Source organism: Pocillopora damicornis, chromosome 2 (assembly GCF_964200805.1).
Source record: "Pocillopora damicornis chromosome 2, jaPocDami1.2, whole genome shotgun sequence".
Classification (NCBI taxonomy): Eukaryota; Metazoa; Cnidaria; class Anthozoa; order Scleractinia; family Pocilloporidae; genus Pocillopora; species Pocillopora damicornis.
This window is the reverse complement of record NC_142671.1, coordinates 882548-907691: the sequence shown is the minus strand read 5'-3', so window position 1 is coordinate 907691 and position 25144 is coordinate 882548. Positions and strand designations below refer to the sequence as shown.

Sequence of the window (25144 nt, the reverse complement as noted above, 5' to 3'; positions counted from 1 at the left end):
GAATTCATTCAGAAACTGCATGGTGGTGAGAAAGTGTCTCAAAAAAGCAATAATTTAATCACCTAGTGTGATGAAAAAAGTAAGCAGCGAGAACGTTTGATAAACTTTGTCTCAAAACAAACCCGAGGCTAAGGAACACCTTCGGCGAAATTTCTCATAGAATTATCTGATCAAAGGCATGATTAAGAAAAATCCAATGTTAAATTTCATGTTTTGGTTGTAATATACGACAAATAAATTTGAACGGAAGTCACTTAGGATAATTTAAATACGCCCCAGACATTACATAATGTACAAATTTGGAAAAAATGTTGCGTGTTGATAATGAAATACCTTCGAGAAAGCTGAAATGTTGGTTTCACCGCACAAGGAAATTTGACCATAAGATATAATCCTGTGAAACCGTTTTCGAGACGAAATAATAAACGTTTTCATTGAATGGAACATCAGAGGGGTCTAACTGCCGTCTTCCTGTGTCTCTCATTGTACAGACAATGGAAGCTTTCAAGTGTGTCGGGATCCATGTTTACGGTCAAATTTGGAACACATCGGTTACACACGCGCTGAACAGAGAGAGCTGAAGTTTTTTTTCCTTTCAAAGATAGCATTGAAATTGTTCTGTAGGCGCCCCGCAATCGCGTTTTGAACTCAGTGGGGGACGTTTCACTCAGAACATAGACAAAAAAGTTAATTGTTAGAACAGGTAGAGTTTTCGGCTAATTTTAATTTTTTTTTCAGTTTCAAAGGTTTTAACAGACTGAAGAGTTAAAAAAATTCAGACTTCAATTTCAGCATAGGGTCAGTCTCAGGGTGCTTACAATACCTGGTCTATTCTTATTCAAATTACGAACAGCTGAGTCTAGTCATTCAAAAAAAAAATCTTGACAATTTGCCACATGCCTGTAAGCACGCCTCGAAACAAAACGGAATGAAACAAACAAAAAAACCGAAATAAAGGGTGACAATTTTAGGTTACCCCTGGAAAACCTTTCAGTTTGAGAAACAACTTATACTTGGCATGAACAAAAGGAGGGAGCGCTAAGAGAGACTAGATTTCGATACCGTGTTTTTTTGACATGATCCGACAGCGATTAGTTTGTATTTATTCCAACGCAACCTAACTACTGTCTGGGTATTTTAACATAGAGGACCATTAACTGCACTGGCAAAAACTGCTGCTATTAGCGTAGCGTATGACCCTACACCATATGACAAGTTTTCTCTACTCCACCAACCAGTGAACAATGTCTCTCTCAAAATTATTTTTTGTACATAATTTTCGAAATTAAAATACGACTGAAAGAAAAGAAGAAAATAAAAGGCCCGTCATTCTTGCCACATCCGCAACGGATCTGTATCCTCGAAAGTGTCGCCGCTAAATCATTAAACTTACAAAAACTCCTAGTTTGCCATAATCTACGCTAACGGAGGTGCCGCTCGTCTTATTGAAGTTTACAGCCATTTTTAATATTCTTCTTTATTCTTCTATTCTCTTTCATAGCATCTCTAACTATACGACACCTGCAGTGCATGATTACATGCTATCAAGAATAGCATCGACGCTGTTTGGTAATTGCATTTAAAAATATAATTGCCCCATCGGTACTTTTAAAAGAAACTTTAGATTAAGGCCGAATAATCCCAACAAATTGTATGGTTTCCCGTCGTACTTAATTGCATGACCGTTAGAGGGCTAGGAGATGTTTCTTTGCGCTGTTTTCAAGGCATAATGATATTAGAAACGTCTTAAAAACAAGGCGAGCACCAGTTTTGCAGGTAACTGTTTAAACAAATTTGGTCCTCTCGGCCGTGTGAAAGAAATATTCCGGCGAGAAGAAGACCGTATTGTTGTCGATAGTTTAAAAAAAAAAAAAAGGAGTCCAACTGTTTATTCAACGACAACAAACAATCAACAAAGCATAATCCTTAAAGGCCAAGGATTCGAAAAATATCGCCTACCCCGTTATTTTTCTTTCCTTTCATTGCGGCGAATTTCAACAGTCGTTGATCAACAAGTAGAAGTGTCCCAGTAAAGCTTGCGCTGATACATAACACGAAAACAATTTCGTATCCTGGCATGAGCTGACCAATATGTCACCGTGTACAGAAAACGGCTTTCGCACTTAATGCGTATGAATGGGCGTGTCTGTCCTGGAGTCCCTTACTAGTCAACTGTTTTATTCAATCAAAATCGGCCGTGCTCGAGACATGTTTGTGATATTTTTTCCGTAGGAACTTTTTGCGCTCACGCTGACCTTGTCAGCCTTAAAAAAATTATGACACTTGTTGAAAAGAAACTGTAAAAAAAGGATCCTTGTCAATATCTCTCTAATGATGTTAGATCGGCCGAGGGTCAGTCTTTATTACTCGTCTCGGAATGTTAGTTGTCTCCGGTTTGCGAAAGGATTATCACGAAAGATGGCTCTCTGAGGACAGGTACCGCTCATGTTTGACGGCAGATTATAATACTTATGACGGACATCTGAAAAATATTGCGCAAAAGGGTCAAGTTATGAGACATTTTTATTTAAGGGCGGAAATTCTGAACTTAGGATTTCGCTGAAGTACTGCACGATGTTGCGTTAATCCCGTTGGCCAATTTGAATTGAATTCATAAAGTTATTGATATCGATTGTCAGATATTATCATTGTGCAAGGAAGTTGAAAGTTGGAAGTTGAAAGCTTAAGTGCTGCCTGAGAGTGTCTGAATATTACTAACGCTGTCCACGTATAACAAACCTGGAATTTTGTGTGGATCACGGCCCGCTAATGAAAGGCAGTTGCGTCAGTACCATCAATAGTTTAAATATCTGTTTAATTATGTCACTTCATGCCTGTCTTCAACTATCATTCCGTTCTGTAAACGGAAAATTGTTGCTCATGCTTACATTTTCTCTTACATCTCGCCATTTTCTGTCTGAGAGATATTTCAGTCTAGAGGCGCATATTGATCAGACAGATCAGTGATTGATGGCTTTCACTAGTTACGTAAAACAAAAACATAGGCAGAAGGTCTTAAGCGCCATGGGATCAGCGTGCACGCAAGAATACATCTGGCTTCGGTGATTGCTGAGAGAATGGTTTCACAATCCAATCTCCGATCCTTGTCACAGAAACAATTGACCTTAGTGCAACTTAGTTTAGGCAACAGTTGGGTACGGAATGTTACAAGGGACGATTTCAGACACGACATTTTAAGTTTTGGCTGCTATAGCTGCAACATATCGCCATAAAAAATTTTTGTGTTGGAAACAATCTGAGCGCCAAGATTAAGGATTATATTTTTCATTTAATAACATGATGTTTCATTCAAAAATCGGCGATGAAAAAATCAGCTCTTGCCGGTAACATTTCGGACTTATTCATCATGATAGAACGGTAAAACCCAAAAGCAGTCTTTAACAGTGTAGCTCTATGAAGAGGTGCGGTTGCCTTTAAGGAACATTGGGGGCCAGAACTCAGAAGCTTCGACGAAGGTTTGATTGTCAAAATTTCTTTCGTGTTCATTCGAATCGTTGATCGAAGACACTATTCTCCAGCCCCAGCGCTGACGACACATCTTTCCGTTTTGAAATTAATTAGTGCAGAGCACGGCTTTATCGTTTATCCGTATTTGCAGCTGCACAAAGTTAAATGTAGTACATTTAAAAAATTGGAACATTTTATTCAGAGAGCAGAGGGGATGGGGACAAAAATGTGACTGATTTGTCAAACTTGTCAGTTCTTGCCAGTGCTTTCAAACTGAAAGTACATACATGCATTGTAACAATTCAATGAATTTTTTTGTCCAGAATGTCTTCTTCTGGCACACCTTCCATTTTAAACTCATTAACTGATCTCTTGTTGCTACCCACCTATTAAGAAAGCTGGTGAGCTTAATAGGATCATGCGCAGTCAATATAAACGGGCTGGACACTTCAATACTCTTAGCTGGATATAATACAGGAAATAGTCTGTGAATATGCCGGTCGATTCAACTCGAAACACTTCAAAGAGCCTCCCTCGAGACCAAGAAACAATAAAACATTTCCCGTGGGGGACTCTCAGTGACATACAATGAATATGTGTAATTTCAGAGAGTGCAAAAACACACTGAAGTCTCTGAACTATTTTCCAACAGTAAAACTTAAATTGAGAACAGCAGTTTTAAAAAAGGCCGGCCATTTCCTATGGGCCCTTCAAACTAGGCGGTCTTTCATTTGAAAATAAGAATCAAGTGGAACTTGGAAACATGAGTTGATCCAATAACGTGACGAAATCTAGAGAGCTTATACAAACTATAATCGACAAACGTTTAGGAAGTTATTCGAAACAGCTGCATCGACCTTGGGGCAGTTAAGGTTCGTGGGAGAGCTTGAGTGCTTGGCGGCAATAAAAAGGAGAGAATTCAGAGGAAAAAAGCAAGCATAGAGTTTAAAATTCCCTTGCTGTCTCGTAGATAGGCGTACGAAGGCCATCAATGAAAGTATCTTTTCGATCCCGTCTCGAAATAATATATCAAAATGAAAAAGTCTTGCAAAATGAAAACTCCTGTAAATTGATCACGATCTCAACCACGAGATTGGTCGGCAAATGACTTTACTGTTCCCCCCATTTCATAAGATCATACAATAAATACAAAGCTAATACTAAATCATGAATTAGCAACTTAGTATAAACCATGATTGCAAAAATGGACAGGCTGCAGTCAAACCAAATTCCCACCGCGCGTAGTATAAGAAGAAAATTGATTACACTTAGGTAAACATCTGTTTTAACGGAGTAAATAGCTCAGCTGTGGATTAGTTTATTTATATCCAGGATTTCTTGCGATTAGTCTATAATTACTGCGAGCTCAAAGAACGTCCCTGTCGGATTCGTGAAAAAATGCAGTTTGTTTCACGTTTCAATCACTTTATCGTGCCAGTTTGCCGGCATAAAGCATAAAGTCAAAACCGAGTCCTTAAACTGAACAACGAACCCATAAAATTGAGATGTCAGCGGGGGTGCTGAGAATTCCTGACGTTAATGAACCACGGCTGGCACAAAAATCGCTGTAATACCGCCGCACTCAGGTAGAACTGAACCCTTTCACTAATCAACACTGTTCACTCTGAAAGAAATATATCATTGGAATTTTCTTAATTTTGGCTGGCTCGGTAAAACAGAATGCAGACAACTAAATAGATATTTCTCAGCTATGTGATTGTAAAAAGTATAAGCTTAATTAATTAAAATACAGCTGGCTAAAACAACAACAGAAACCCCATTATATTTTTAACGTTTAATGGTATATAGCATATAAAGAAATACATATCAAAGTGCTGTTTCACTGATAATTGTGCACGCACCTTTAAGAGCGATGTGGAACAAAATATATTACGAGGTTAAGATGATTTGAGAACAGTTAAACTTAACAAATCTGACTTTACTTCGCGAAGTAAGCCTAATAAAAGGTTCTGAACAACCGCAATGCCGCATTTTCTAGCTGAGAGGGCTATTCAGTCGAGTGTCACGAAACCACAAACAAAGTAGTAAATTCAGCCCGTCAGAACAAAAGAAAAACATCAGCTTAACCAATCAAAATTTAAATTAAAATACAAAAAATAGCTTAGGGTTGAAGAGCAGAAAACACGAGCCACCAATGCAGTCTGGGATTACTTTCGACACTCAATTGACTATCGCTTGTCAATGCACCATCGCCTTACAAACGAACAAACACCGCGGTGAAGAAATGTCGATATACTAAAATGCGTATTAAAATTGTCAAGCGGAGTGAAAAAGCATTGTCAAGCACAGCACTTTCCAAAACTGTTATAAAATGTTACAAAAAAACATCGTAAATATTTGGAGAAAAGCATACGACTGCAAAACAACCTCTCCAAATCTAATCCTAAAATTTTGAAGCATTCTTCTTCAAACAATGTTTCTTGATCAAGACCAAGGAAGTTAAACAAATACTGACACCAATTTCTTTAAATTCCCTTATAACGGCTGATATACATATTTAGTATTCCCAGATTTAATTTAGTTTATATCATTATTAAACTATGTTAAATATATCGTATTATATTTCCCATCTGCATATGAAACTGTGCTATGAAAATTTATCTATAACTGTTGATATATAAATTAGGATCCAAACAACCTGTGTCGGATCATACCCCCTTAAATGATTAGATTGTTAAAATTATCATATTTGCTCGTTAATTGTTCTCAGCTGTCTGTTGGGCTGTAAGAAATCTTACAAGGCTTTCACCAAACGCGAAGAGTATTTCTTGTTACAATAACTTATCTACTCGAATAACAAAAGGACTGACATATCGACCTCTAAAAGAAACCTCTCTCATTCCAAAGAAAATATGCGTATGTCTAAATTACATAGTTGTACAAAATGCCGCCTTTGCAGCCACTTTGAAGAGCTAAGTCCAAATATTTAATCTACCTCTTACGCTGTGCAAAGCAACTTTTACCACGATGGAAACTGCGAATTAAAATTTCAGTTCGGAAAAATATATAAACACAAAAGGGGTGATGAGATAACAGGCAGGGACCACGACATTGGCCTTAAATATCTCTTAAGCGATCCCACTTGGCTTTTCAAGTAAACAAAATTTCCACTGAAATATTCCATGAATTGGATATATAAGAGATTTGTCTGCAATATTTCCCAGACTAATACATCTTTAATTCCCTTTAATCTTGTAATTTCTGAGGATTTGCAGTTAATCTCGGTGTGAATTGACTTCCTTGTATCATTCCTAGCTTCATTTACGTTCCTAATTCGATTATAACTCAATTTTTTCCCCATCTCTACTTTAGAGCATACATCCTTAATAGGATAACTAGGATGTTTGAGATATTGAAACGCTCAGAAACCTTCCGAGGTTAAGTGAAATTCGGCGCAAGCTTTCGTCTGCTAACTAGAGGATTTCAACATACTTCTCAGATTATTCCAGTTTCTGTTTTCGTTTCACACTGTCGCAATTCGCATGAGGGCGTTACTGCTGTAACTTGACGCTTTAACCGAAATCTGCACGACCACATCAAACAAACACGAGCAAGCTTGAGGAAAACGCCTATAAGTTCGTAACTCACTATCTAAACACTCCTATCTCTATGCCGAATGGAAAATAAGTTTCTGTACTTAATTTACAATGGATCCACAGACACAGAGCATAACCAAATTTCCTGAGCTCCACGGTCGCGAGACGTAAACAAAATATTGATTAGACACTCTAATCTCATCAATGTGTGTAGTCAATTGTTGGTTCACCATCGATTTGCGCTCAACGAGCACGTACGCTTTCAAAACACTCATTAAGAGGATACGTTTGGGATCAAAGGTGGCATAAAAGTTACAATTTTTTGTGCACTAACATATTTTCCCCGTTTTCAAAAATCAACAGGGCCAACTAGATTTGGACCCTTGAAAATGATGCTCAAGAACGAACGTGTCAAAATATTTTACGACATCAGTGGGACAAAGCTGCATTATTGGATAAAAATAGGATGCTTCTAATGTTACATCTCTACTGCACAAGTCCACTGTCTATCGAAACCTTTGATACATCCTGCAACATCCCGGATACGTTCCCGCCGCACCATATTTGGAGTTGCTCTCTACGATCCAGACTCGTCAGACTCAGGATGGAAGAGTTGAATGTGATCTGGGTTCCAGTAAAGTGTCGATGATTTGTAAACTAAGGACCAGACATATGGGATGAAAAACTCCTCTGGTTGTTCTTCCTCCACGTATTTGAACTTAAGCTCAGGAAATTTCTTCAGAAAGCAGGAGTTTGAAAAAAAAAATTTAAAAACCAATTACTACTTCACCAATGACGCTGCATTTTGTTTAAAAAGAGAAATGACAGCTTTTTTAGTGCCTCAATGACAGCCTTGAAAGTGCAGGAGCGGCATCAGTAAGTTTAGCAGAATAATGATTACTGTCTCAGTAAGGACGATAGGGTAACAACCGTTATCAACGTTATCATCTTAAAGAAAGGAGATCAGTCTCAATAGATCCAAACTTGTGGTAGTGAGGTGCAGGGGTTCTTACAAAAGGTGCTCTCTGGGCTTGTCTGAATGCAAAGCTAGCACGGAAAAAGAATGTTGTTGGAATGAAAGTGTACGTCACACGTACATCATCATAAGTACTCTCGTTACCTTGAGTCTATCTCTAGGCCACTGAAGTGTTCCTTGTTTAATGACATCGAGCACCACTCCAACAGACAGCGTCTGCTCTGGGTGCTGCTCCAGGCGGGCACTGAAGAAGGCCAACACCTAAAAAAAATACGCATTAGTCATCTCATTTTGAACAATCGATAAGAATCACTGTCCACTGTTGCGCATTCACCATTAAAAGATAACCCTTTTAAGTGATTAGCAACAACCGCCATATAGGAGGTCATTGTGCCCAAAATAACTCAACAGAGAGAAAAATAAAGCTGTTTGTAGGCTACACGATTTCCTTCTCAATAGATAAAACAAAGAGTCACGCCTAAACTGTTTTACAGTTCTCACTACAGGGTGTGGTAGCTGATTGTGGTCTCCAACCACAGTTCAAAATCTGACACACACGTCGAAGGAATCGAAACTACCAATTGAAATTAAAGTTTAAATTTGAAGATTCCATTTCGGTGCATATTGTACCATCTCTAAAAAATTCTACGCTTTCTTGAAACTGCTAAACTCCTAAGATGTGATGAATAATTCTCCCTTCAGATTGTTACAAAATCTATGGAGAATTCATTGGGAGAATTTGACATTGTATCTATTCACCTGTTGGTACTGATATAACGAGGAGAAGTTATGTATCACTCGCATCTCACCTGCTCACAGTTAGAGGGTTACATAAAGGATTCACTCACCGTGTCTATATTCTGTATAATATCTTGGAAGGTTGGGTGCGTCCTAAACTGAGCGAATAGTTCTCTTCTGTGGAGTAAGGTGTACACCAGGTTTGGATTATGATGAAGTGTGTTGGTAACACACGAATTGATGATTTCCAACACCATACGGATCACTTCTTCAAGAATTGCAAGGTCTGCCAGCTGGGGAAGGAAATTGGACACAAATCATAAGAGAGGTTCGGGAAGGCGAGAGGAGTACAGTTGTTACTGTTACTGTATATACCACAAAGTGCGTAACAACAAATGTCGTAAAAAAAACAATACCGAAGTAGTCACAAACGCTAATCAAAACAAAGGAACCGACGACTACTCAGAGCAAATAAATGTGAAAGATCTTTCACAGGCGTGCCAATAAAAACCAGTGACCAGTGGACCGCCGTGTACAAGACCTCTTAGTGTCTTCTGTTTAGCCTGCCCCAAGACATCCCCAGAGGGAAGGAGCCTTTTCCGGGCAAAGCCGCCTTTCCGCAGACAATTATGAAAAAGGTTAATGAAACCCTTGCTTTAAGACGCGACTAAACCAGTCACAAATGGTATTAGTTAATGCTGTCTTGTTGTAAATCTGACGAGATTTTTCAAGGCCAATCTTGAAGTGAAGTAATGCAAACCAAGGCAATGGAGACTACCTTCGACGATCAACTGAAAATTTCTCTGAACTTTGTCACTGAATTGTTCTTGAATTTGTTTTTCTCGTAGCAGTAGGCCGCTCGTTAGAATCCCCGACACCCCACTTCTAAGTCAAACAGTTAACCCTTTAAGTAAAACCAAATGTGTTTCATTTTTTATGAAGAATTCTGTTTGGTTCTACAGATACAGGTTAAGGGCCAGTCTTTTTTTTTCATTTAAAAAAACCAGAAACTTATTAATTAGTAGAAGACAGACACAAGTACCCCACGCACTTAAGAAAGACCGTCTATTTCGTAGCTAAATGTAATTGATTTAATTTTTGCGTCTAAGATATCTTGATTGAGCTGCCAAACGCAGTAGGAGGGTCATAAATCTTAATCTGCTTTCCATCTCACAGGCTTTGGGTGATAACCTGTCTCCTTTTTCCCGCAAATATTTTCTAGAAGAGAATATTTGCACGTTTCTGATGAAGCCGGCGCAGCAGGAAGTGTGAGATAAATGTTGGTGTCATACGTGTGGATAAGTAAGTTTTTCTCTTATTCTCTCTGCGGTTTATTTAATTTTATTATGGCCTTAGGGCCATATGGCTTTTACTCCAAAACTCCCTCCAGTTGCGCGGGCTATTTTCAGTACTGCGGAACACTTCTTCCGAAAAAAAAAAAAATCAAGCAAAATAGAACACAAACAAACGAACAAAGTAAAGCACAATCATATAAAGAGAATGCGATATTTGAAAATCTTATCTAAGTTTCCAATATAAGTGAGACTAACTTAACATTTTGTGTTCATCGCCGTCGTGCAAACGAATATAACACTGAAGTCCAAGCTTGGCTTCCTCGTTTTCTGTAGCCCGTTTTATTACTGAGAGAGTTAAGCAGTAGGGCGAGGTTGATTAAAAAAAAATTGTTATTCCGTCCTACACAGCCGGAGTTTCTGTCTTTACACCGATCACGGCAATCATTGAAAATCACCCATAATTCGCGGTGGAGTATCAAATGGCGGATTTTGCCGATCGCTTCGATCAGAGTATTTAAAGTCTTTAGTGTGCAGTGTGTCGAACATCAGCGATTAGAACCACCGACATTTAACATTTATCTACAAGACAAAAATCCGAGATACTCACGTGGTCGCTGTTGTGAGCTTCGTTTGCATTTTGCTGTTGGTTGCCACTTTCAGCTTGTTTCAGCAGCTCTGTCACCTTAGCGTGCTTCTTTGACAGTAGAGCGTACAAACTAGCGTTGAAAAAACACAAAATCAAATGATTAACAGAGACAGATCAGAAGGAACCCTATTAAATTCGTTGATAGCTCTCTTGTTAAAAGGCGACCACTTTGGAAAGCCTTTTGGATCCGAAACTCTCCAAAGTCAAGGTTACCCCCATGAAAGGAAGAGGAGTATGAAATCACAACTGATGAGGTGATCGCCCAAATGACAGTGAAGAAACCAAGAGCGTAAATATCCATCGGGATTGATCTAAGAACATTCAAGCACAATTTGAGCAGCTCCGTCACACATTTCGCTTTGTTTCTTGCGCCGTAAAAAAAACCCTTGTCAAATTGGAGCATCCGATACGATACATTCAAGTGCGAGGCTACTTAAATATCAAAGAAGAGGAAAAGAGAGAAAGAACGTGATGTTTAGGGTTGGGGATTGATGATCAACACAGATTCTGAATGAAAACCTTTGAACAAATTTCGGCTAATTCTTTAGAATGTCGAAAAAAAAATTTGGGGGCTGGTTTTCTCCTTTTAATGATCCACATTTTATGCTCTTGTAGATGAAAGAATCCCGCTAAAGTTAACTACCTTCAATCAACAGAAAACTTCGTATGCATATCAAGTGTCGATTCGCAATCGGACTCACTCTACTATGCAGTCTTTTTCGGTATAAAATGACAAGGAAGAATATTTAAAATATTGCTTTTCTCTTCTTGTTAATGTTCTGCCTCTAAATGCAAAATCAAAAGAACTAGCTCTCAGCAGAATTTCATTCATCTTAAACCACAAAAGGCGTGCTCCAGCGGTAAACGAAAATTATTTTAATCTGCAAAACCGGGCCTACTGAAGTAAAATTATCATGCTGCACAGTCGCACGTTAGGAACTTTACTTTCGTAATTAGCGGCTTAGTAGGTCGCTAAAAATCGCTTGGGACGATATAATTCAAATTAAGATCCTTACAGCCTAAAAAAGGTCAAACTCTGCTATAAATCATTTCGATTGTGTCAGACATGTGGAAGGAGCTTACTGTGTTACAACCTGTCGTTCAATCAGCAGCATTGCTAAAAAAAAATGGCCACATGATAGGTGATGAAAGTTAAAGTCTCATTTTAGTATTACATGTAAAACACGCCTTATAATTGCGGTTTGTGACTATTTGTATTCACGACCTTAAATGCACCGTCTAAGGAGCTGTCTAAGCGGTACGACGTTTTACAGACGACATGCTCTGACAAAAATGTCATTGTTGCGATCTATCGAAATAAGTAAAAATAACAATAATAATAATAATAATAATAACGATGGGCAGTAACGGTGGACATTCCACGAGGTGGATCTTCCGTTCATTGTTTTCAAGTCGAATTGGAATTTCGAATATTTTTCATGTTTGTTGGGAGAGAGGCTTTACGACGGAGTTTTGTAAAAGCAGGGGTTTCAGTACCATTTCCCATCAGCATCCGCCGATGGTGTAATGGGCGGCCGTGGTTTCAGGCGAAACCCAATCACGACAGCTGGCTTGCATGTTCAACAGACAACACAACGAGGTTTTAAAGGTGGCGGCAGACCGTCGTTCACCGGCTGTGTGAGCACAACTGCTGATGAGGGGAACGAAAATACTGAAAGGAACCAGAGAGAACTAAGAGCAAACCCGAGGATACTGGTTGAAGTTGAACAGAAAGGAACCTGAACAACAACTGTTTGGTTAAGTCTAAGCGAGTATTTTTTTTGGAACAGTCACAAAGCGTACCGAAATAAAACTGAAGTAACCCAGGATGACTTTAGTCTGTTTTGAACGTGCATTGAACAGCGCGCGATGGTTGTTCAAAGCGGGAAAGGTCCTCACTTTTTCGTTCTGCGCTTCTTTATTGCGTCCAGTTTACTAACACTACTTCTGGAGGGGGTTTTTTAAATTTTTTTATCAACCCTTTATTTTAAAAATTACTCTATAAATGTGGGTATAAAAACCATTACCTGACAATTCTTTGTGTAACATATGGGTGAAGCGCGTGGAACTGTGACGACATATTGGCTAGTGTAGCCAGGCAGTTAGTATGCAGATATTTGTCCTGGAGTAAATATAAACTGTTTTAGTTTGCAAATATATCAGTGCCCGATGAATTGATTCTCACAAGTGAACTGCGATTATATAACAAAAATTTGGGAAAGAAAAACCCTCTAACTTTAAATTGCCCCAGTTCCAACGTGTGGCCTCGTAGCGCAGTTGTTAGTAGCGCCCAGTTAGTATCTGGGAGCCATGGGTTTTCTGCAATTACTTAAATGGTCGCTCAACTGCGAGAATCATAACTTTACTTGAGAAAAATTGCAGAAACTAATTAAAAGTACTTCTTAATAAAAATGACGGTTTAACGGAGCTCCAACCGTTCATTTAAGATGATAGTTAAGTAGTTTTCCTGGAACCTAGGATCAGTACATAAGTTTTCACATTAAAAAAAAAAAGTTTATCTTTGCTTAATTCATAGGAATGTATTGTGTATTTGTACAATTGTCAAACAAGAATTTTGGTTATTTCTTGATTGTCAAATTGCCTCACGATGATGATGATATCTACAGTTAATACTCACCCTCATTTTGGTCATGTTATATTGTATCGTTCTGAGCACAACTAACACTAGTAGACCTCCCAGGGTAATATTTGTAATAACTCGTTCTGTATACCACGGTATTGTGGGAATTACCTGCAAGAAAACCCAGAATATAAAACATCTAGTACTTGCTGGTCAAGCGGCAGCCAATTAATAAATAATTAAAGTGAAAATTTTGAAGATAAACCTTACACATAAAGACGGAACAATCATCATCATACATCCTCAGCCCTAAACACAGTTTGGCGACACAAAGCCGTTTACGCCAAATAAATTATACATCTTTGTCGCTTAATCTTGATTTTGAGATGTTCGTCTTTCCGAGCAAACAATTATTTTCAGTATATCTGTTCCATTTAAACTAACAGTTTCCTTCTCCTAAAATTGCACCAAACATCGCAATACTGTTCGTTTAAGGCTGAAGTTAGAATACTCAGGAATGACTCGAAGTTTACAAAATCCCTGTGTAAGAAGAAAAAAATATCTCAAAGTGCAAATCTTACCAGCTCATGAACTGACTTGTTGAAGTTTTCGTCCTGGCTCAGAATTAACAGGATAATGAGGGACATATAAATATGATGTGCATTGTGATTATCAGCATTATAAAGTAATTTTAGAATCGGCATCACCTGGAAAGACAGAAAGAAACAAATAAAAAGACCAGCAGCTGAAAAGTTAAAGGCATTTTATATATCAAGTTCACATTCATTATTGCATATGTACTGTATTCAGTGGCCTGATGGGTTTTGCTTTAGAAGTAGGATCACTAAGTCCACGTTCGAGCCTCAAGCAGGTCATGAAGTGGATTGCTGCCTATTAAACCTCATACTGACTACCTTCTGTTTAGCATGTAAACAGGGTTTTGTGTTTAGGTCTTGCCTTTCGACCCCTTTCCGGGCACAGCCGTCTATTACAACATCGGCAGCCGCTTATGGCAAGAGTTATCAATAACCACTGTCGTTTCACTGCGTTGTTGGACAAAACACTTGACTTTGGCTGTGCCTCTCCACCAAGAAGCATATATGGGTACAAATTACTTCTCAGGGAGGGGGGGGGGGGGGAAAACCTAAAATGGACTTAACTATGCAAGAGAAGGAACAATGCTCTTTGTAGCTTCGTACTATAAAAAAATGAACGTGCCCCACTAGTATAAGGCACCATGGATACGAATTTGTTCTGAGTTCGACTTTTGGTAGTAGGTACTTTGAGTATACTTCTTCAAGAGAGTTTTACAAGGGTGTGACATTTGCAAATAAAATTGGGACTTGCTCACAAATACAAAAATATAGCCCTTACCAAGTTATCAATATCTGTCCTCGACAGGATAAAAGATGCCACACTGGAATTGCGATGCAGTAATAAATACAACAGAAGTGTTGTTTGATCTTTATGTAGATCTCTGTTGGTAACCAACAACATCCATCAACAATTACCTTTAAGTCTCAGACATAATGAATGACCATAGTTGAATATAATTCAGAAAAGGCCTTGTTACAGCCATGATCATTATCTAACACAATAACTGAATGACTGCAACAATCATTCAGTGCACCTACATTACATATAAGTACACAAGTAGCAAAACAGTCAAGTATTATTCTTTACAGTCTTCTCTGTAATAAGGTCCTTAAACAAGTTTTCACATCTTATAATAGAACTGCCAGATTGAGTACATCAAAGGTGTTACCAGTACTTAATAATATTTTTTTTTGCAGAAACATCTCAGCAAGACAGAGTCTTCATCTGATCGGCTAATCATGCCCTAATAACAGGCCAGCTTTGACAACACAGGCCAGAGTCTGACATTGTTTTTCTGTGCCATTTGGAGCAAAGTGGAAAAAGGAAACCAAAGTCAAGAAAACAAAATGAAGGTATTTATTGTTCTAGGTTAATCCTAAGTGAAAAAATGCAAGACTTAGACACAGTTTTTTACCCAAACCTAGACCTCCCACCAGATAAACAAAACACTAATGCCAACCTGCAGATTGCTGAGAACAGCATTCCAATGTGGAGCGTAAAGGGAGGATCACCCTCTTTATCCAAATTGTCTTGGTCCATCATGTTTTCTATATAAAAATAGCATTGAATATGTGAAAGGAGGCATCCAAACATCTTATAGTACAATCTTCAGAGATTGTATGCATTTGTGTAAAAAAATCTTTCTGATTGCAAAATAAAAACCAATATACAAGAACAGTTACAGAAAAATTCCATTTTAAGAGCAATCTGGCTATTGTAAGTACATGTAGGAAGATTAAAAAATTTCAAATACCTTTGAGTTTCCTATTTGTGAAGTAAAACAGTGCATGTCTGTAAGGATTTATTTTTTTCTTGTCCTGCATGCAGTGATTAACAAGAACAAGCAGCAACAATAAGCTCTGATTTGCCATAAGGGAGGAGTCACCTTCACTTGTGCCTTGAGAGCCAAACCATGACCATACACCAGCTAAAAAAAGTGAAAAAGAAAATGAGAGATGCCATTAATTCTACCACTGTCATGTTAATGGCAGTTTTAATGCAATAACAGGGTGGTCAGTATAATCTGAATACAAGGCATGTTGCCCATCCTTCAAGAACTCATCCCAGTTAAATATCAAGGTGTGTTGCTATTCTGAGGCCCTCCCTACATAGGATTCCTGTCCATTGCAGGTTCCACCTTCCCCCTCCCCCAACCTGACTTTTCATCATCCTCAGGCTTCCATGACGAGGTGAATAAACAAATATAAAGTAGTCTTTGATCAAACAATAAAAAAAAATTGTCCAATAACCAAGCTTAAACATGTGGGTAATTTGAAAGAGCAATTCTATATACCACTAGTACCTCTTCAGTATTTGTGAAATACAATCTTTACTTTTTAATTTCCTCCTAATATTCACTTGTACACTGTAAAGTGCCATCAACCCTCAGTATACTGTCCTTGTTCTATAAAGATCAAGGAAAATTCCTGGACAGCCGACAAATACTTACAAAACCAGCCTCCATTGGTAACTCTTGTAAGCTCTGCTGGCGTTTTCTCACTTTTGATGAAGTTCTTTAAAAGAACTCTGACAAGGTCATTTGCACTTGAATTGCTATATGTAATAGAAAATATCACATGCAGTCATGGATGCCTAACGTAACTGTAAAGTAAATATATGTAGCAAAATTTTTGTAGTGGAATGCCAAAAATACAACATGTATGTCTGGAGTAACTAATTTTATTCACAACCACTTACTAGACAAGAAAATTGAATGACGGATAGCACAAGTAGTAGAGTTATATATAGTGTTATATAATGAACAAAGAGCATAATTGCTGATTAGGCATCTGATTGAAAACTATATAATTTCTATGAGTTATGTGAGTAGTTTTATATCAGAACCAAATATACATATAAGTAGGGTAATTCAGTATTATCAACTAAGTTGATAACATAAATTGGCCACCGTAAAGAGTTTTAAAAGTGACTTATTGATTGTTAGCCCTTTGTCAAAGCATATAGATATAAGTACTCTGACGGACATTGACATACAGTTTCCTATTAAGAAACAAAAACAAGCTAAATTTTGATATCCAAACAATCACTATAACAGGGCATGAAATTGCGCCTAATACAGGCGCCAATGCAACTAAATTTTTCACTTTGGCGACCAATTCCTTAAAGTTAGTCGCCAAATTGGCGACTACAACGTTTCATCATAACCTTACCAAGAGATATAGTGAATTAAATAAATTTGCAAAGACAAATCCGCGGCAAACTTCCTCGTTAAGTTTGTTTCCAAAACATAGCACATGCATCTCGATCGATAACTAGATGCCATCTTGGATTTAGATGAGCCTGAAAGTTGTATATCATCCATCCTAGTGTCCACTTTGTAGCACGTTAAAGATCTTTTCCCTAACTTAATTTTAGAGGGTCTATCTAGAACGCTGACAGTGTAAAGAAAGATTTTGTTTGTCTTTGAAAATGGCAACCAACTTTTTTTGAATTGGCTACCACTTTGAAGAATTTAGGAGCCAAGTGGCTATCAGAAAAAAAAGTTAATTTCATGCCCTGTATAATAAGAAATACTTATTATGTTTTTCTTACCATTTTCCCTTCATGATAACCTGATAGAAGATACTACTGTGAGATGCACCAGAGTCAAACATCTGAACTGATAACATGACCAACAGAGTGTTTATAGCTTCAACATGAATGGGATACGTCACTTCACTGTTGAAACAAACAAAGGGAAAAAAATCAACCTCTGGTCCCAGTAAAAGTCAATTGAACTGTATGCTAGTACAGGTATCATTTAGCTTATGTATCAGGAAAAATAATAAGCAAGAAAAGAAAAGCTAGAGAATATTGAGAATATCTAAGCAAGATGATTCCATAAGTTCATTTATCCATTAATAGATATACATTGTATTAGCAGAAGTTTGTCAACAATCACAAATCATTTTACTTCATGTAATCCTGAAACCTTTGCATTACATATAGCAAAGAAGAATTGCTTAACAATAACCAAATAATTACTTTATACGTATCTAAACCTCTGTGCTGACAATATCAGGTAAAAATGCTATTCAAGTCATAGTAGAAAATTAATAAATTAAATTAACAAATTCAATAATTCTAAAATTAGAAAAAAAAATCTTATTTTATGATACCTGACAGGCACATTGACAATGACATCAATAAGACCACAAATAAGATCCTCTATAATTCCACAGTCTACAAAAGCAGAAAATAAAAGATCATGAACATTAAATGAATACAATTCGATAACTGCATGCATGGCAGTTATTCACAGATGTGGGTGTCAGTTTTTATGTAGGCAAGGACAGTAGCAGTGCAACAAGTAATCATTGCATGCTTAATACTGATAATAAATTATAAAAATGGTACCAACTTTTATATATCAAGGTCAACAAAATAGTAATTATTATTCATTTTTTTAATGTCCTGAAAGAATGGAAATTGACAAATAAACAGAGTATCTGAAATTAAGAAATATTTCAATCATTGTGGTGAAATTATTTGTCAATTTTGGGGGCTAGCTTACATCTCATATTCTTATTGGGTTCCTTTTCACTGCAGTTTTTCAGAAGGTGGTAGAAATGTATCTACTGGATGGCATTATCCACCATTCAAACAACAGGGGCCTGGGCTCAGTTGTTCAAAGGGTGACTAATGCCATTCACTGGGTAGATCTTTACTAGTGGACAACTCTGTGTGTTTTGTCAACATTGATCTATCAGACGGTTATTTATTCAGTTGATAGCATTATCCATCCTTTGAACAACTGGGTCCTGCAGCTGATTTGATCAACAGTTTATAGATGAACTAAGCCTGCTGCTAACTTGCTATGTTTTTTTTCATACATCCCACAAAATTAAAATGGAATTTGGTCAAAAGGGTCCAGCAGAGGCAGGCCAACAAGTGGTATTAATACCAACTGAGGAGGAGTTGCTCATAGAAAGTTCAACAATTTATCACCTTTATCACCTATAACAGTATATGTATGTTATGCATCAATCATCACCTGTGCAGTGCAACACTTGTCCAGAGAAACCAGACACATCCTCGTCACTTTGAGATTTCACTACAGAGCCTCCTAAATGCCTGATAACCTCTTCATTGGGTAACATCTCTATAAAATATTTTGAAAAACTACGAACAAGAAGGATGGCATTGTAGCTCTCCGATGTGAAGTCACTGCTGTGAAAAGCAAAAAAAATTGATGTGATATCAGTCAGGCAGAAAAATAATTCAACTAAAGCACTCTGACTGGTATGCTTACATTTTGAAGGACTAGCATTGTGTTTATCAAATGAAAGGAAAATCTCAAACTGAGGCCTTGTTCAATCAACATACATGTGGGTTTTATCAACTTAAAGCCTTTACCTACCAGAAGTAACATGCAAGTCACTTCTCCCTAAAAAATCCAAATATTACTGAGCAAACAGGTGATCACAAACTCAAACTTATCTAGAAGTTTGAAACTCAAACTTAAGTAGAAGTTGTTATCTTGATCTAACACCAAATTCTAGTAACTAATTACAAGAAAATGTGTAGAAGCAAGAGGGGAGAACTGCTCATCAGATCTTGGGAGTTAAAGGGTTATCACTGTGTTGTAATTTGATTTACAGCTGGACTCTGGTTGACTCTTAATTTCCATTTTGTCCACAATTGGACAAAGGAAATTGAGGAGTAACATATGAAGAAATTTCTTTAGCTAAAATTTTAATCAAACTGCAACAAAAATGGCTACAAACCACAGCTGAACTCTCCAAACAACCAAACAAGCTTTAGATGAGTATACACATACATGCTCTGAGAATAAATGCTCCAAGTATGTTTTTAAAAATATAAAAAAAACAGACACACAGACACATGGTACTCAACTTGCCAATCAATTCCTGAATTGTATACCTGACAGTCAAGTTACCTCTTAATATTAACTGCATGAAAGGAACTTTTAACAGAATTGAGTAAAACCAATTAACAAAGCTATGAATACTTACTTGTCACATTTTGTACTGTCTTTCAAATCTGGTATTCTTTTCAAAAACACTTTTATAAGTGTGACAAAATTTCTTGTTGTTAAATTGTTTCCAACTGAAAAGATGAAATAATAATTAACTGACTTTATGATAAATTAATCTAGTGTAGATTAAGTCCTAAGAAGGATTTTATAAATCAAAATAGTCTATTATCAATTGATGCTCGCTTGGAACAAGTTTCAAATATTTGAACATGTACCTAGCCTTTGACAAATTGGTTCTGTAGCTTCCTCCAACAATCTGGCATCAGCACTGAAAGAATAGGAAAACTATGTTGATTTCAATTCTATTTGTGAATGTGGAAGTACAGTTTTGTCTAACGAAAAAGGAAATGTAAACTGAAAAAATCCTATAAAAAGATATAGCAGAGAGAGTGATAATTTCTTTTTCCTAAATATTGTAAGAAAAATTTTAAGCTTGCTCTTGAATTTTGAAAGCCTTGCTCTATCTTTGAATGAAAGTACAGGTCATTATAAACAGTTGAAAGTTCTACAGGCAGTCAGTAATGTTTAAGAAAATTAACAAAAGCAGTTGACTGGCCATGTCATAATGATGCAATAGTCTCACAGTTATTTCCTTTGAAAAGAAACTGTTACGTTGCTGGCTGTATAATAACAGAAGGCAAGTTAAAATAAGTAGTTCTACAACTGATGTCCAAGTCAAGTCAAAGGCAGATGTAATAAGAAGCCACCCAGTAATAACTTTTGAAAAGTTTTTGTATTAACCCTTTTGTTGGGAAAACAATGGATTTCCAAAGTTCAGCCTTTTTAATAATCAAGTGCCAAGCTAATCTCAGTCCAGTTACTCTAAATGCATGTAGTCACGAAATTTTTTCAACAGTCTGTTGATAGTGGATCGGAATTCTTCCTCTAGGCGAGTTACTTTAGTTCTCCCTTGAGTGGCCTGGTCATCATTTTTACTTTAGCCAGTATGGGCAAACTAAATATGACCGAGTGATAAACCATATGAATCAACGAACAGCACTTTCAAAGCTTCGAAAACGAAATTTAAGGAGCCCCCTTACCATTCCATAACCATCTCGTGATTGCCAATTAAATCACCAGACTGTGGTAAATCAAGTGAATAACATGCTAACTTTTTCATCAAAACAAATAATTCCTGACGAAATTTCCAAAACCATTCTATGCGTCTTCCCCTCTGTACGAAAGTGCGCCAGAATCAAAGCACAAGCCACAGATTGCTTTCACAAAAGAAATCATAAACTTAATAACTCAGCCAATGTTTACAAGCAAACTATCGATCGTTGTACCTATATTTGACATGTAGTTAGATCTTAAAAGAAATACTATCCCTCCGCGCAGAAAGCGTCAAATAGAGAAGCTCACACTTCACTCCTACCTGGCTCTTTCAAAATCATCTCTCAGATTTAAAGAAAAATTAATGCGCAAATATAGGACTAAATTAATTTGGCTTTAGCTAACCTGTTGTAGGGAGCTTGAAACGAGAACGCCAAGATATCTTGCCAAAACTCTTCTTCTTCCCCAATCGCTGTGTCTCCAGTAAATGTTTGGAGGACAGGGTTGTGTTGCAAATCGCTTATAGATGAGGGTTTAGCCCCCATTTTGAGTAGAAACTCGAGCTATAGAAAAGTTGTAAAAAGCTGCATTTTATTCTGTAGTTGAGCTTCTGAGTGCCACGAATTCTTCAACAGTAATCCGCTGACAATCAGCTTAAACGCGAGCCTGCATTTAGGTGAGTGCTAATGTTTATCATGTGGCCGTGGCTTGAAATTCACTGAAGTTGCTGTATTTTCACACGCCTCTGCATGGACATTAAACGTAAAGACTATGGGAAACAAGCAGACCTCCCAGCTAGAGCCAATCAAGCTATCACCACACAACGAAAGCCTTTCGAAATTATTTAAGGTATCTCGAGCGTTTCCGTCTGGGGATTGTAGAAACTATTATACGTTGTGAATTTTAATATTTCTGAAACATCTTTCAGCTCGAGCTAGCCATTTATTATACTCGCTGTATGCTGTATTTATGAGTGTTTGTTTCTAAAAACAAAGACCGGTAGTTTTTCGGCAAAATTTCCGCACAGCTCATACTTCATTAGGCATACAGTTCTTGGATGGGGAAATCAAGGGCGAAAACAATAAATTGCCTTCGGAACAAGGTGTCCAGCCTTTTCATAGAATAGCGTAGGGGTAAAGTATCTGCACAGCCCCATACTATTGTCAAAACAAATCTGTTTTCCCAATGGAAATGTATTGTTTTTTTCATTGTTTTCTCTAGTCAAGAACTGAATGCATAATGTAGTATGGGGTTGTGCGGAAATTTTACCCAGCTTTTTCCTAAAATAGAATAGGGTTATAAAATTGCCTTCGGGATAAGGTGTCCAGCTTTTTCATAGAAAAGTATAGGGTTTTATTAATCTTTTTCTTAAATTTAAAATTGTGTTGAAATTACAATTAAAGCAGAAAATTCTGGCTAGAGTATATCAGAATTCCCACACTGAAGGTCATGTATGGTGGCCGAGGGCTACCACTCAAAATTTTACAGTTTTTCTAGGATTGAATAAAAAATAAAAGATAAAAATAAACCAAAACTGAAAATGAAATGGAACGTGACTGCAAAACAAAGGAAAAAGAACAACTGAAAGAAAAATGGAGTAAAAAATCAAATTTAAAAGCAAAAGTAATAGCATTGTCAAAGAGAAATCATTTCGAAATAAATCTGAAATCCAAGGGCAATTCATGTGGAAATAAAAAATAAATTCAACATCAAATCAAACCAAAAGTTAAAGTGAATATCACTGTGGCCGAGGGCTGCCACTACCATGATACTGTGCAGGCATGATTGTATGCATTGTGTCCCTTTACAGAAGTTGTGAAGTTGTTTTGGTCTTGAGTGATTTTAGAAGAGTTTTTTTAGTATTTCAATGCCTTAATTTTTTTGTGCATTGTGCCTTCATCACTTGATCTACTTAACAGTACCATTATTGAAAAATTTGTCAAAATGATAAGCCTTCTATCAAGCATTCTTAGACTCCATGCACAAAGTGGAAAGTCATTAGTGAGGAAATTTATCATCTCTTGTCTTTGTGATCCTTGCCTGATATATTTCAGCCAAGCCTCTTCAGGATCGGCATTATTTTTCCATAAGGCTTCACTGAAATCTGACATCAAAATACTAAAAAACTCTTCTAAAGTCACTCAAGACCAAAATAACTTTATCACTTGAGTCAAAGGATACAATGTATGATGAGACATACAATCATGCCCGCACAGTATCATGGTAGTGGCAGCCCTCAGCGATATTCACTTTGACTTTTGTTTTGATTTGATGTTGAATTTATTTTTCATTTCAATGTGAATTGCCCTTGGATTTTGGTTTTATTATTTTATAATGATTTTTACTTTGACAATGCAATGATTTCTACTTTATTTTACTTTCAATTGTTCTTTTTCCTTTGTGTGCAGTCATGTTCCATTTTACTTTTAGCTTTGAATTATTTTTTCTTTTATTTTTTATTCAGTCCTAAAAAAACTGTAAATTTTGAGTGGCAGCCCTCATCCACCATAGTCATGGTAGACCTGCAGTTTATCTAGAATATCAAAGCTTATGTAGATTTTGGTGAACGTTGTTATTTTGCTGTTTATATTTCCTTCTTATGTAACTAATTTTAAGAATTGTAACAGCTTGCATGTTTTTTACGGTAGCTCCACTTGAAAGAGTGGAAGCCTGGGGACAGGGATAGAATATGATATAAGCCTGTTGGCAACCTCAGGGTCCCATAGTCCTTTCACTTATTTTGGAATGAAAAGTAAGTTAAATTGGTGCAAGAGATGGAATTATTTTATCTGGTATAATTAAATAACAGGAACTTGCTGAAGTTACAGATGGAATATCATCCATAAGAAAAGAAGTATTTCAGGTAAAGCAGACTTTTGTTTTCTGGTTATGACAGAACCCTTGTTTTGTGGCGTTTTGATTTTTCTTTCCCCTTTTTTTCAGTAATACCATATAAGAAACACAGGGTGTAGAGGTTTTTGTAGACCATTTAAAAGATTGATTTTTGTAAATGACTTTTAATTTGCAGTTTATGTTTATTTCATTTCAGAACTACTTCAGATCTGAAATAAATGAATTTGATGAGCCACTCTTCTCACTTATAGCATTAAGTGGAGGATGTGACAGGAATGCGGTGCAACTAGGATGTGATGAGTTTGTCAATGGATTTGATGTTTTCTTAGAAAAAGGTGTTGACTCTGAAATACATTACTTGGTGTATCCCTTTACATTGTTCTACTAAGGATTCTATAGGTTTGATAGCCACTACTCCCTCAGTCTGATCTTTTTTTAGCCTAAGGTGTTACTTTAAAGAAAACACCCCTCCCCCTCCAAAAAAGTTGCTCTTAGCCACCACTGAAATGGAATTGATGCCAGCGCAGAAGCTGCCATCTAGAATTTACAAAACTAACTTCTCTTTTACAAAGTGATATCATTTTACAGAGCATTCTTGAGTACTTCTCTTTTCACTTATGTTGATCAACTTAGTTAGTTGGTTCTCCAACTAAAGTGCAGCAGACAGTACTTTCCCCCCTCCTAGCACTCTAGCCTGTTGTTGCATTCTTGACTGCAATTGTGAGTCAATTGAGGTGATACCACTGAAACCAATATACCATGCTAGAGTAGTTACTTTTAGCCAGCTTTATTGAATATGCTCTAAATCACATGGCATGAGGTGGAAAAACTAAAAAATGAAAGTCAAGGACCAATTAAACAAAAATGCCTGAACCAAAGATGTGAGAAAACAAAATAACATGAAGCAAAGTGATAAATTACGTTTCCCAACTCCTAAGAGAGTAAAATAGAGGTTGTTCCACTGAGGTTCATTTTCCAGATTGATTTGTACCCTCTATGTGTTCTTCTGCTGTAAATGATTACATCACAAAATCAGTTTTTGGCGAATGCTTGAATTACAACTGTCAAACATTAACTAGCAAAATGTTCAAGTGTGACTCACGTCACACCTGTATTTAGTAACCACATTTTATAAGTCACTTTGTGAATGATGAGTTGTTAACTATTTTTCCTTCTGAGTAGGAATGATAATTTACTGATGCTCTTTATTAACATCTGAAGCTAGATTTTCCTATGGAAGATGTCCAAGAGCAGAATGTTATGCCCTCTTATATGTGTGGTGTGGTTATTTCATTTCCATAGGAGCAACATCTGCAGGAAGATTAGAATTATACTTTGCACTGTTTAGTGATGGACAATCAACCATGTCATTTACAGGTAAA

The 25144-nt window shown here is 37.0% G+C and overlaps 2 protein-coding genes and 1 long non-coding RNA gene across 4 annotated transcripts in view; 2 read left to right on the top strand and 1 right to left on the bottom strand.

The window, feature by feature from the left end:
• Positions 1–5248: 5248 nt before the first annotated feature.
• On the bottom strand, positions 5249–21689 carry LOC113667439 (dymeclin). The gene is made up of 17 exons (XM_027183259.2): positions 21315–21689; positions 20072–20124; positions 19834–19927; positions 18852–19027; positions 17977–18040; positions 17411–17536; positions 16308–16411; positions 15612–15785; positions 15318–15405; positions 14636–14738; positions 13843–13968; positions 13319–13432; positions 12708–12802; positions 10642–10750; positions 8850–9032; positions 8146–8262; positions 5249–7761 (listed from the first exon to the last, which is right to left on the bottom strand). Exons 1-17 carry the CDS (start codon positions 21452–21454, stop codon positions 7603–7605), a joined length of 2025 nt encoding a protein of 674 aa, XP_027039060.2. The 5' UTR covers positions 21455–21689; the 3' UTR covers positions 5249–7602.
• LOC113667442 (uncharacterized) lies at positions 9261–16787 on the top strand. The gene is made up of 4 exons (XR_003445891.2): positions 9261–9377; positions 9916–10041; positions 15055–15210; positions 15686–16787. It is a non-coding gene; the product is annotated as an uncharacterized LOC113667442 (long non-coding RNA).
• Positions 21545–25144, top strand: part of LOC113667436 (uncharacterized) — a 10575-nt gene continuing 6975 nt past the window's right edge. Inside the window, exons 1-4 of one of the 2 annotated variants that reach the window (XM_027183256.2) lie at positions 21545–21758; positions 23719–23772; positions 23959–24097; positions 25065–25139. In XM_027183256.2, the coding sequence (XP_027039057.2) occupies positions 21681–21758; positions 23719–23772; positions 23959–24097; positions 25065–25139 (346 nt within the window). In that variant the 5' untranslated portion in view covers positions 21545–21680. The remainder of the gene's footprint in view (positions 21759–23718; positions 23773–23958; positions 24098–25064; positions 25140–25144) is intronic. The other variant, XM_089194957.1, reaches the window with a different exon arrangement.